The 12,455-nt window shown below is 63.3% G+C and overlaps 1 protein-coding gene across 1 annotated transcript in view; it reads left to right on the forward strand.

Annotated features, from left to right (window-relative positions):
• The first annotated feature begins 6,303 nt into the window (after positions 1 to 6,303).
• The window catches only part of COL6A1 (collagen type VI alpha 1 chain), a 35,763-nt gene continuing 29,611 nt past the window's right edge, over positions 6,304 to 12,455 (forward strand). Inside the window, exons 1-5 of the mRNA XM_075934120.1 lie at positions 6,304 to 6,598; positions 7,696 to 7,825; positions 11,122 to 11,322; positions 11,698 to 11,857; positions 12,290 to 12,391. Of these exons, the coding sequence (XP_075790235.1) occupies positions 6,490 to 6,598; positions 7,696 to 7,825; positions 11,122 to 11,322; positions 11,698 to 11,857; positions 12,290 to 12,391 (702 nt within the window). The 5' untranslated portion in view covers positions 6,304 to 6,489. The remainder of the gene's footprint in view (positions 6,599 to 7,695; positions 7,826 to 11,121; positions 11,323 to 11,697; positions 11,858 to 12,289; positions 12,392 to 12,455) is intronic.

A 12,455-nucleotide genomic window follows, 5' to 3' on the forward strand; every position in this document is an offset into this window, starting at 1 on the left:
TCCGTCCAGACCACCCTGTCGGGCCTCCCCTTCCTGCACAGCTCTGTGATCGGGGCAGCGATGGAGCTGAAGTTGGGCACAAACCTCCGGTAGTACCCCGCCATCCCAATGAAAGCCTGGACCTGCTTCTTGGTCTGGGGCACAGGCCAGTCCCGGATGGCCTCCACTTTGGCCGGCTCTGGCTTCAAGCAGCCGCTCCCCACCTTATGGCCCAGGTAGGACACTTCGGCCATTCCAACCTTGCACTTCCCAGCCTTTACGGTCAGCCCGGCCTCCCTCAGCCGATCCAGTACCTGGCTGACCTGGGCCACGTGGTCCTCCCAGGACTGGCTGAAGACGCAGATGTCATCGATGTACGCTAGGGCACAGTTCTCCATTCCCCGCAGCAGCTGGTCCACCAGGCGCTGGAAGGTGGCCGGCGCCCCTTTGAGGCCAAAGGGTAGGACCAGGAACTCATAGAGCCCCAGTGGCGTGATGAAAGCCGATTTCAGTCTGGCCTCCTGGTCTAGCGGCACCTGCCAGTAGCCCTTGGTGAGGTCCAGGGTGGTGAGGTAGCGAGCTCCCCCCAGCTTGTCCAGGAGCTCGTCGGGCCTTGGCATCGGGTAGGCGTCGGACACCGTGATGGCGTTGAGCTTCCGGTAGTCCACGCAGAACCGGATCGACCCGTCCTTCTTGGGAACCAGCACCACGGGAGAGGCCCAGGGGCTGGAGGACGGCTGGATCACCCCCAGGGCCAACATGTCCTGGACCTCTCTCTCCAGGTCCTGGGCAGTTTTCCCTGTGACTCTGAATGGGGAGCAGCGCACCGGGGGGTGAGTGCCCGTCTGCACCCGGTGGACAGCCAGGTTGGTAAGACCCGGCTTGTTGGAGAACAGCTGCTGGTGGGAGCGCAGCACCTCCCGGATCTCGGCCTGCTGGGCCGGGGTGAGCTGGTCCGAGAGGGAAATTGACTCCAGCGAAGAGTCCTCTCCGGTCCCAGGGAACAGGCCCACCAGGGGATCCTCCCCCTGCTCCTCCCAGGGCTTACACACGGCCAGCACCAAGTTCTCCCTGTCCCAGTACGGCTTCATCATGTTAACATGATATACCCGCTGGCCGCGCGTCCGGCCCGTCAGCTCCACCACGTAGTTCACCTCGTTCAGCTGCTTAACCACCTTGAAGGGGCCGTCCCAGGCGGCTTGCAGCTTGTTCTTCCGCACGGGGATCAGGACCATCACCTGGTCCCCGGTAGCGTAGGCGCGGGCCCGTGCATTGCGGTCGTACCAGACCTTCTGCTTCCTCTGGGCCCTGCTCAGGTTCTCTCTGGCCAGGCCCATGAGCTCGGCAAGTCTTTCCCGGAATGTCAGGACGTATTCCACGACCGGCTCACCCTCCGGGGAGACCTTCCCCTCCCACTCGTCTTTCAATAAGTCCAGGGAGCCCCTCACTCGCCTCCCATATAACAGCTCGAACGGCGAGAACCCCGTGGACTCCTGGGGCACTTCCCTGTACGCAAACAGCAGGTGGGGTAGGTACTTGTCCCAGTCCTGCGGGTGTTTGTGCATAAAGGTCCGTAGCATCTGCTTCAGAGTCCCATTGAACCTCTCCACCAACCCGTTGGTCTGGGGGTGATACGCCGAGGCCCAGGTGTGTTGCACCCCACTCTTCTCCCACAAGCACCGGAGCAGGGCCGACATGAAGTTGGATCCCTGGTCCGTGAGAACCTCCTGGGGAAACCCCACCCTGCTGAAAATGGTCAGCAGTGCGTCTGCCACCGTGTCTGCCTCGATGGAGGGCAGGGCCACGGCCTCGGGGTAGCGGGTGGCGAAGTCCACCACCACCAGGATGTATTTCTTCCCTGTCCGGGTCGCTCTGTTGAAGGGCCCCACAATATCCATCGCCACCTTCTGGAAAGGCTCCTCTATGATGGGCAGGGGTCTCAATGCAGCTTTCTTCCTGTCTTGGGCCTTCCCCACCCGTTGGCAGGAGTCGCAGGACCGGCAGTACCGCTGGACAGCTGCAAACATCCCCGGCCAATAGAAGTTTTGGAGCAGCCTCAGCCGCGTGCGCCGGATCCCCTGGTGTCCCGAGAACGGGATGTCATGGGCCAGGTGTAGCAGCTTGCGGCGATACCTTTGGGGAACCACCAGCTGCCGCTGGAGCCCCCACTTGCCTACCGTCCCGGGGGAAAGCCATTCCCGGTACAGAAATCCCCTCTCCCACCGGAACTTCTCCTGGCAATCTCCTCCTAGGGGTTGAGCGGCACCCAGGTCAGCCCGGTCCCTCAGGGCCTGCAGGGAGGGATCCGCTCGCACCTCCGCCTGGAATTCAGCGGCTGGGGCTGGGACAGGGCCGTGGTTCCCCCCACTGCCTAGGTCCAACTCTAGGTCCGCTGGGACGGGGCCCTGGGCCCCCTGTTGGGGAACCTCCTCGAGTTCCGGGCCGCAAGCCCCTCGCTTGCTCTGGCTACGGGTGGTGACCAGCGTCCTGTGGGGTCCGTCTGGCCACTCCTCTAGGTCACTCCCCATTAGCACGTCGGTGGGCAAGTGCGGGTGCACCCCCACTTCCTTGGGGCCCTCCTTGGCCTCCCATTTCAGATGCACCCTGGCTACAGGTACCTCAAAGGGGGTGCCGCCTATGCCCCTCAGTGTCAGCTGAGTGTCGGGTAGCATACGGTCTGGGGCCACTATGTCGGGCCGGGCCAGCGTCACCTCCGCCCCCGTGTCCCAGAAACCCGTCACCTTCCTGCCATCCACCTCCAGGGGTACGAGGCAGTCCCTCCGTAGGGGCCGCCCCGCCCCCACCCGGTGCACGGATAAATCTGTCTCCCGAGGGTCGGACCTCCCAGGGGAGGTGCACTGAGCATCCTTCCCCTCTCTCTGAGCTGAGGTTTGCCGGCCAGCCCCTGCCTCTGGGGCCGCCTGCCCTTCCTCCCGCCCCAGCCAGTTAACCCTGGAACGTCCCAGGTCATGGGACCTGTTCTTGCGCCTGGTGCATTGAGCCCTCTTGTGGCCTCGTTGCCCACAGCGATGGCAAGTTAGGTTCTGTGGGCCCATTCGGGTCGGCTCTGCCCGGGCCCTGGCTGGTTTTCTGGGGTATCGACGACTGGTCCTGGTCCCTGGGGCTCGCCTCGGAGGTGTCTCTCTCCGTTGCTCCGCCGAGAACCGGTCTCTGCGCGATTCTCTTTCTCTCCGGGACTCCCGTTCACCCCCGGACCGGCTCTCCGTGAACTCATCCGCCAGTCTCCCGGCCTCCTGGGGGTTCTCTGGTCTCCGGTCCTTGAGCCACAGCCTCAGTTTGGGTGGGCACGCTTCATAGAACTGCTCCATCATGACCAGCTTGAGCAGCTTCTCTGCGGTCTGGGCTCCGACTCCCGAGACCCACTTGCGGCAGTATTGCGCCAGGCGGGAGGCCAGGTCCACATAGGTCTCCCGTGGCCCTTTCTGTACCCCCCGGAACTTCTTCCTGTACATCTCGGGGGTCAGCCCGAACTTGTGCAGCAGGGCCTCCTTGACTCGGTTGTAATCCCCTGGCTGTAGGTCCTCCAGCTGACTGAGCACTCCGGCCGCCTCCTGGTTCAGTGCGGGGACGAGCTCCTGCAGCCAGTCAGCTGGGGGGACCTGTTGCAGCCCACAGGCCCTCTCAAAGGAGCTGAGGAACCCGTCTATGTCACCCACGTCCTTCAATTGGGCCACTGTGAGCCTCTCCAAGCGCCTGGCATCCCCGGGACTCTGGGGCCCATCCACTCTTGGCGCAGCCGGGGCCCCGCAGGTTCTCCGCTCTGCCATGGCCAGCTCATGCTGTCGCTGCCTCTCTCGGTCCTGGCGCTCCCTCTCTCGGTCCTGGCGGTCCTTCTCTCTGTCCTGTACTTCCAATTCCTTCATCCGCAGCTGGATCTCCAGCCGCCGCAGCTCCGCTGGGCTGGCCCCTGCCCTAGATGGGCTACGGCTTGCAGGCCTCCCGGGAGACGCTGTCTCATCTCTCCGGTGGGTTCCAGCGCTCCTCCCCCTCTCTGAGCCTGACACACTCTCAGGGGGGGTCTGGCTGCTTCCCCTGGGGACAAGATCCTGGCCCCGTGGCTGGTCATTCTCTTCCAGCTGGGTAATCAGCTGGGCCTTGGTTGCTTTCCGCACAGGCAAGCCCCTCTCTCTGCACAGCCCCACCAGCTCTGCCTTCAAGAGTCGGGCGTAGGCCATCTGCCCGCTGGGCCCCTCGGTGCAGACTCACCAGTCTAGTGTTGCAGCGCCCCACGATTCCCAGGAACCGCCTCGCTCTGTCTCCAGCACGCCTGGCTCCAGGGCTCTTGCTTCTACAGCGCCTTGTCGCTCACCGCTGGAAGCTTCATCCACGGGGTGCAGTGCATCCCGCTCCTGACACCAGTGTGACGGCGTGTTGGGGGTTCCCCGTCTCCTGCACCCCGAGATGGCACAAACAGACTGCACCAGCCAGTGGAATAGAGGAAGTTTATTGCCTCTCCAGGATACAGCATAGCACAGATGTAGTCTGGTCACAGAACTGGGCTAGGATGCCTCAGGCCCCCTTGAGTTGGGGGGAGACTGGGCCCCTAAACTCCAGCTCCTCTCCCTAGGCTGTCTCCTCCATGCTCTCCCACAGTAACCACACAAATTCCCTTGCAGCCCTGCCCCCCAGTCCGGGGCAGCATTCACCTTCCTTTGTTCCTCTCCATGGGGGGTGTCTGGCCACTGGTTCGACAAGTTTGGCCTTATCTCTGCCTAGCGAGATTTTCCCTGCTGGGTCTTGCTCCAGACAGCAGGGGTCACCACAGCCCAGCAAGTACCCCCACTACGTCACAGCCGTGTGAGCCGGAACCTGTGTCCCTTTGGGGTTCCGTAAAGATGCATAATCCCAGTGTGCATCCTGGTCAGCGCTTGATCTCCGTGCTATCTTGTGGCAGTGAGTTCCGCAGGCTACCATGCACACGGTGTAAGAGTGTCCTTGCTCCACAGGCCGATGTCCTGCCTTTCCATGGCACTGAACGTCGTCTTTTGGAAAACGACCCAGGGTTAACGAGCTTCCCTTCTTCACATCATCCATGCGGACATCCCTTCGCACCCCTCCGCATCACCTCCCAGTGGCTCCCTCCCTGCCCTGTCAAGCTCTGTCGCCCGCAACCCTGCCCTCTAGCCCTGCCTGCGTGCCACAGCAGGCGGTTCCCCTTCACTGGCGAGTGGGGCCGAGCCAAGCCCCAGCCTTGCAGCTGCTCCCGGCGCTGCACAGACCTTCCATCCGCTCTTGGACGCTGCACTCCAATCCTGCTCCTGTTGCGGCCATGGGCCACGCACCCCAAAGGCCACTGGCCTCCAGCTGGGGGCGTTGCCGCCCTGGCCACGTGGGTCTACGCAGGGACTTTGGGGCCTGTTTTTCGGCTCCTGGGTCTGGACGCTCTGGCCTCCATTTGAACTACCTGGCTATTGCGATGAAACTCTTGTGGGACACCTCAGTGGCCCCCATTTTCCTTCCTCCAATGCAGGTGCAGTTTCTACCCCCAGGGAGGGGGCCCACCTGAGGAATCTCCCTCCGGCAGGCAGGGCCGGGGTGTCTGGCGGGGGTGAGGCGCTGGTGTCTGTTCGGGGGTGTTTCACTCACACCTCGGTGTGGCTGGGCTGGGCCGTGTGGCCGTGGGCCCAGGAAGCCGCCCTGGAGGCGAGGAGTGGGAGGACCAGCACCCGCCAGTGGTCTCCATCGCAGTTTTCGCCTGGCGCAGGCAGGGGAGACGGATGCCTGGTGCCTGGGCTGGAGGGACACAGGGGGCTGGGCCGGCGCGAGTTCTCCCAGCAGGGCGTGGGGATGGTGGCCCAGGGTGCTCGCCGTGGCGGGGGCAGCCTGGGATTTGATAAACTCCTGGGGCACACTCCCAAGCCAGCTTGGACACGGTGGAAGGCCACGGAAGAGCCACTAACACAGCGTGCGACGGCCCAGCCACGCCGTCCTTGCACTGACACCCCTGCCCCAGAGCAGCCACGGGCTGGCCCACGCCGGGGTGAGAGCTCTTAGCTGTGGCGGTCGGGATGGTACCCTTAGACCTGCGACGGCCCCAGGCTCCCTTCTGGAGCAGGCCCCGCGCGGCGATGCCACAGCCTGTTCACCGGGGTAAAGACGAGCTGCCGGAGCGGCCAGAGGTTGGCGGAGCAGAAATGAACTGTGGTCTGACGGCCATCGGGAAGCCTGACCAGGCATCACCAGAGCTGCAAAGGAGAAATGGCCCCAGAACAGGGGGAGGGGATGTTTTAGCCGCTCACTGGTTATGCTGAGGCTCAACCGAAATTGACATTCTGAAATCCCGCCCCTGCTGCAGCTGGGAACCAGCCCGGCACATCCCTCCTCCTCACTGCCTCTCCCGCGCCTCCTGCCACAGGAAACTCAGGGACCGAGTGGAAACCTCGACCAAACTCCCCAACTAGGATCAAAATCCCAACTCCTGTCCTCTGCCCCCTTCGGCCCCCTCCCTCCGCTCCCTCAGTAGTAAATGGTGACCCCGGGACCCGCAAGATGAAGTTAGCAAACTTTCTGTTCCTTTTCCTCCTCCAAGTCTGTTTCCTGTGGAGAGGGACGCGGGCTCAGCAGACGCAGATAATCGACCGAGGTGAAACCTTTCAAGGTAAGAACGTTGCTTTGCGGTGAACTTGCTTCCCGTTCCCTTCCCCTTCCCCGTCCTGTCATGTTACGAGCAGGCTCTGCCTCCCGAGCTGCGCCCCTCATCCTTCTGCACGGGCGCCTCCGGCTGCTCAGCCTGCGGGGCTTTCCGCTTGCCGGGACGTTTCACTTCGGATGCCTGCTGATTAGCTAGTCCTTACTGGGGTATCGGGAATCTCCCCTCTTCAGCCCACTGCTCTGAGCCATTTCCCCGTTACCCTCACCTCTGTGCCTCCCTCATGGGGCGTCATTAGCAAACCAGGGGAGTCGAAGCGAGGCCTGTGCAGGACAGTATTCTGCATGAGTTACCGATCTCTGGCTAGAATGTGTTCAAAAGCTGCCCAAATGGGGTACGGCCAGACTACAGGCTTTTGTCAACGGAGGCTTTGTCGACAGATACTGACGACAAAGCTTCAGTCAACAAAGAGCATCTAGACGACATCCAGTTCTGTCGACAAAACCCTGTAGTCTAGACACGCCCACAGTGTCTAGATTTTCCCTTCAATTGTACTAGTATTTGGTCCTGTTGCAAAAGAAATCCTTTGTCACAGGCTCTTTGCTCTTCTTTAAATAGAAAATACATACAAGAGAGACAGGAGCGCTACATGGGGGCGTTCTTTTAAACAGTGTCTGGCTGATGTTTTATTGAGCTGACTTAATTCATCTCTCGGTATAGAGCCGAGGAAAACAATCTCTCATTTAAACATCACAGCCATAAACGTAAAGAAAAATACCACGGTTGCTCTGGGTTTGCTTGGCTGGTTTGAAAAAAGCTGTTTCTTTTTAGATTCGATGTTGGCTTTAATCTATTGCATCCAGGTTCTGTTTTAACCCAGCCTAGCACCAATGCCACCAGTGTGTGTGTGTGTGTAACGCTGGTGCCTGGCAGCTGCACCGTGGGAGAGAGAGTGTGTAAGAGGGTGCTAGAGACTGGCCTGCGTGTGTGCTCTAGGGAAGGCGCTCATTATAGCGCTCGAATCCACGTTGCACGGAAGCCCCTCATGGACTGGGCCGCTGGTGTAGCCACAGCACGTCTCACGCCCTTTCTCTGGCTTTGAGCAGACTGCCCGGTCGACCTGTTTTTTGTGCTGGACACATCGGAAAGCGTTGCTCTGCGGGTGAAGCCGTTCGGAGCCCTGGTGACGCAGTTGAAAGATTTCACCAACCAATTCATTGACAGGCTGACCGACAGGTAAGGGGAGTGGCCGTGCATGCTACTGCTGCCCCGCGTGTCTCGTGGCACGTCCCGGGGTGCTCACGCCTGGTCGTGGCAGCAGAATGGAAAGTGACCCCGGCAGGACTGGGACGCTGCTTGGGTCTTTGTGTTTTGCACGAGGAGAGAGTGCACAAGAGAGAGGCCAGGGCCTGGCGCTGTGACCAATGGGAGAGGCTGAGGAGATTGTACTGGTGAGATTAGTGCTCTCCTGTGTGGCATGGGAGCGCTGCACTTCTCCATCCCCGTCTGCAGGTGGCGACGTTCGTCCAACAATGGGGTGGGGGTGTAGCGGCGTTGAGTCCCACCCGCAGAGCTATCCTCTGGGGCCGCCGGCACGAAGCCAGGGCTGGGTCCCAGGGCTTGGCGTAACTCCGGCCTCCCCTTAGAGCCAAAGCAGGGCCCGGCCCTGGTTTCACGCACCGTCAGCTGCACTCTGCAGGCCCTCTGCTGGGGATGGGCCATGCCCTGTGGTTGCTCCCCTGCCGGGGTGCCAGGCCCAGGAACCGGCCAGTGGGAAGTGCACAAAGACCAGCGGCCAACCTGCCCCTGCGGCCCACAGGCATTTGCCAGCAGCAGCCAGCGCCCTGAGCGGTGTGGGGCAGCCATGCCAGCAGCAGCCAGCGCCCTGAGCGGTGTGGGGCAGCCATGCCAGCAGCAGCCAGTGCACTGAGCGGTGTGGGGCAGCCATGCCAGCAGCAGCCAGCGCCCTGAGCGGTGTGGGGCAGCCATGCCAGCAGCAGCCAGTGCACTGAGCAGTGTGGGGCAGCCATGCCAGCAGCAGCCAGTGCACTGAGCGGTGTGGGGCAGCCATGCCAGCAGCAGCCAGCGCCCTGAGCGGTGTGGGGCAGCCATGCCAGCAGCAGCCAGTGCACTGAGCGGTGTGGGGCAGCCATGCCAGCAGCAGCCAGCGCCCTGAGCGGTGTGGGGCAGCCATGCCAGCAGCAGCCAGTGCACTGAGCGGTGTGGGGCAGCCATGCCAGCAGCAGCCAGTGCACTGAGCGGTGTGGGGCAGCCATTCCAGCAGCAGCCAGTGCACTGAGCAGTGTGGGGCCTGCATGCCAGCAGCAGCCAGTGCCCTGAGCGGTGTGGGGCCTGCATGCCAGCAGCAGCCAGTGCCCTGAGCGGTGTGGGGCCTGCATGCCAGCAGCAGCCAGTGCCCTGAGCGGTGTGGGGCAGCCATGCCAGCAGCAGCCAGTGCCCTGAGCGGTGTGGGGCCTGCATGCCAGCAGCAGCCAGTGCACTGAGCAGTGTGGGGCAGCCATGCCAGCAGCAGCCAGTGCCCTGAGCGGTGTGGGGCCTGCATGCCAGCAGCAGCCAGTGCACTGAGCAGTGTGGGGCAGCCATGCCAGCAGCAGCCAGTGCCCTGAGCGGTGTGGGGCCTGCATGCCAGCAGCAGCCAGTGCACTGAGCAGTGTGGGGCAGCCATGCCAGCAGCAGCCAGCGCCCTGAGCAGTGTGGGGCAGCCATGCCAGCAGCAGCCAGCGCCCTGAGCAGTGTGGGGCAGCCATGCCAGCAGCAGCCAGCGCCCTGAGTGGTGTGGGGCCTGCATGCCAGCAGCAGCCGGTATTCTGAGTGGCACGGGGCCACCATGCCTATGGTTCCCCTTCTGCACCCCCAGTCAGTACCCCCTCCTATCCCCAGACTCCTCCCAGAGCCTGCTGCAGTGGTACACGGCCAGGCTGCAGAGCCACCCTACAGTCCCATCAGGAAGGGAGCAGAGTGAGCCGCAGTGGTTGGGCCGGGCTGGAGACAAGCCTCCGGCTACATGGCAGCAGCCCCACAGCGACAGCACAACAGCGGGTGGGGCAGCCAGACGGCTCCTGTGGCCGTAACAGAGTCAGGTTCCATGTGACTGCGGCACCGCCCCATAGTCACACCCATGCATATGCAGCCCCATCGTGTCCCCCCCCCGCTGCTCATCCCCTTTTCACACCCACGTGTTCACACCCGTGGCTCACCCCCATCATCGCACCCCACTGCTCACCCCATCGTCACACCCCACTGCTCACCCCATCATCGCACCCCACTGCTCATCGCCTTTTCACACCCATGTGTTCACACCCGTGGCTTACCCCCATCATCGCACCCCACTGATCACCCCCTTTTCACACCCATGTGTTCACACCCGTGGCTCACCCCCATCATCGCACCCCACTGATCACCCCCTTTTCACACCCATGTGTTCACACCCGTGGCTCACCCCCATCATCGCACCCCACTGATCACCCCATCGTCACACCCCGCGGCTCATCCCCTTTTCACACCCATGTGTTCACACCCCACTGCTCATCCCCTTTTCACACCTTTTCAAGTCTGTGGGCTGGATGGATCTCTGCCTGGTTGGGCTGTGCACTGTGAATCCCCTGGCAGCTGGTGCCTTTGTCGGCTCGCCTGAGCGCTCTCTCTAAACAGCTGGTCACCGTGTTGGCACTTGGGCTGGGAGGGAGTCGCCCGTCATCTCTCCCTTGCACCAGAGAGGTGTGTTCGCACGGGCAAGCTGCGCTCCAGCTGTGCCAGTCACCACGGAGCCTCTTTTCCCCTCCCGGGACACTTCCCCGTATTGCATGAGGACAGGCCTGTAGGAAGGGCCTGGCATGGCCGGGCTCTCAGGCAGAGGCTCCACCGTCCACCAAAAAGCCGAGTGCAACATGCTCCGGACGTCACGGACTGGCAGGGGCCGTGGCGGGGGACGGGAGGATTCCACAGGAGAGACTCAGCAGAGCCGTGGGAGCCGTGGCGGGGGCTGTGGCGGAGGGCGGGAGGACACCGCAGGAGAAACCCAGCAGAGCCGTGGGAGCCGTGGCGGGGGCTGTGGCGGAGGGCGGGAGGACACCGCAGGAGAAACCCAGCAGAGCCGTGGGAGCCATGGTGGGGGCCGTGGCAGAGGGCGGGAGGACGCCGCAGGAGAGACCCAGCAGAACCGTGGGAGCCGTGGTGGGGGCCGTGGCGGAGGGCGGGAGGACGCCGCAGGAGAGACCCAGCAGAGCCGTTGGAGCCGTGGTGGGGGCCGTGGCGGAGGGCGGGAGGACGCCGCAGGATAGACCCAGCAGAGCCGTAGGAGCCGTGGTAGGGGCCGTGGCGGAGGGCGGGAGGACGCCACAGGAGAAACCCAGCAGAGCCGTGGGAGCTGTGGCGGGGGCCGTGGAAGAGGGTGGGAGGATGCCGCAGGAGAGACCCAGTAGAGCCGTGGGAGCCGTGGCGGGGGCCGTGGTGGGGGGCTGCAGGCCGGGCGGAAGCTGACTCTGAGGCGGGTTCCTGGTTGCTCTCTGCAGGTATTATCGGTGCGACCGGAGCTTGGTGTGGAACGCAGGTGCGCTGCACTACAGCGATGAGGTGGTGCTGATCCAGGGGCTGGAGCGTATGCCCGCCATGCGCAATGAACTGAAGAGGAAGGTGACTGCCGTGGACTACATTGGGAAAGGCACCTACACCGACTGCGCCATCAAGAGAGGCATCGAGGAGCTGCTCATCCGGTGAGCGAGAGCCAGGCCGGCGGAGAGGGAAGGCCGGGGGCCGGGAGGAGCCTTGTCTTGGTGCCGGGACAGCCCGGCTCTGCTACCGCCTGGCTAGGCGCAGCTTGGCAGCTCTGTGCTGGAGGGGCCCACTGGTCCCACTGCACCGTGGCCTCCTCCCGGGCACCACGCCCTGCTTCTCCAGGGCTGGGCCTGAGTGGGCCCCCATGCGTGGTATGGCCACTGGGGACCCCAGCACTCTGCCATGGCCCCCATGTTTAGCTGCACCCCGGCCAGCCCCCGACTGGTTAGTCCCAGGGGAGGCTGATGGTCAGAGAGAGGCCACGGGGTGTAGAAGAATTGCAAAGGAAGTCAATGGCACTTGGGATGTTCCAGGGGCTCCCACCAGAAGGAGAACAAGTACCTGATCGTGGTGACCGATGGCCACCCCTTGGAAGGCTACAAGGAGCCCTGCGGGGGCCTGGAAGATGCTGCCAACGAAGCAAAACATCTGGGGATCAAAGTGTTCTCTGTTGCCATCTCTCCTGACCATCTGGTACGCATGGGCCACGGGGCTGGGGGCTTTCACGGCTGGGGTGCAGGGAGGAGCAAGAGACCGGATAGTCCTTAGCACAGCCACACAACCCGTCTCGGGGCAGGGGCCCGTGGCTGCAGCAGCCTTGGGAAGGAGCTGGGTGGGGTGGCCGATTAGAAACGGTGCCCCCGTGAAGCAGTGCCGGGTTACCCCAGCTGAGACTCTGGCCCAGCACCTTCCGTTAATACAGAGATGGTCCCCAAGGCAGCGCCAAGGTCTGACACCCCACGTCGGCGCTGGGGAAACGGCTCCAGCCCTGAGCCGACTGCCCCGGCTGGGCCGAGCAAGAGCAGCAGAGCCCCGCGGGAATGTTCTCGGGCCGGGCCGTGGGCACCTGGCAGGTAGCCTAGGGCCTCGAGCCCAACCTTGTGGCTTCCCGGCTGTTCCCCCCAGGAGTCCCGGCTGAGCGTCATTGCCACGGACAACAGCCACCGACGCAACTTCACGGCAACCAACTCGGTGGAGTACACCATCGATACCATCCTGGACATGATTGTGAGTATCGCCTGGCCTCGGGCCCCGGGCTCCCCCTGCCCACGTGGCGGGTGTCTGGCCAGCC

The sequence above is a fragment of the Pelodiscus sinensis genome, chromosome 7 (genome assembly GCF_049634645.1).
Source record: "Pelodiscus sinensis isolate JC-2024 chromosome 7, ASM4963464v1, whole genome shotgun sequence".
NCBI classification, from domain to species: Eukaryota; Metazoa; Chordata; order Testudines; family Trionychidae; genus Pelodiscus; species Pelodiscus sinensis.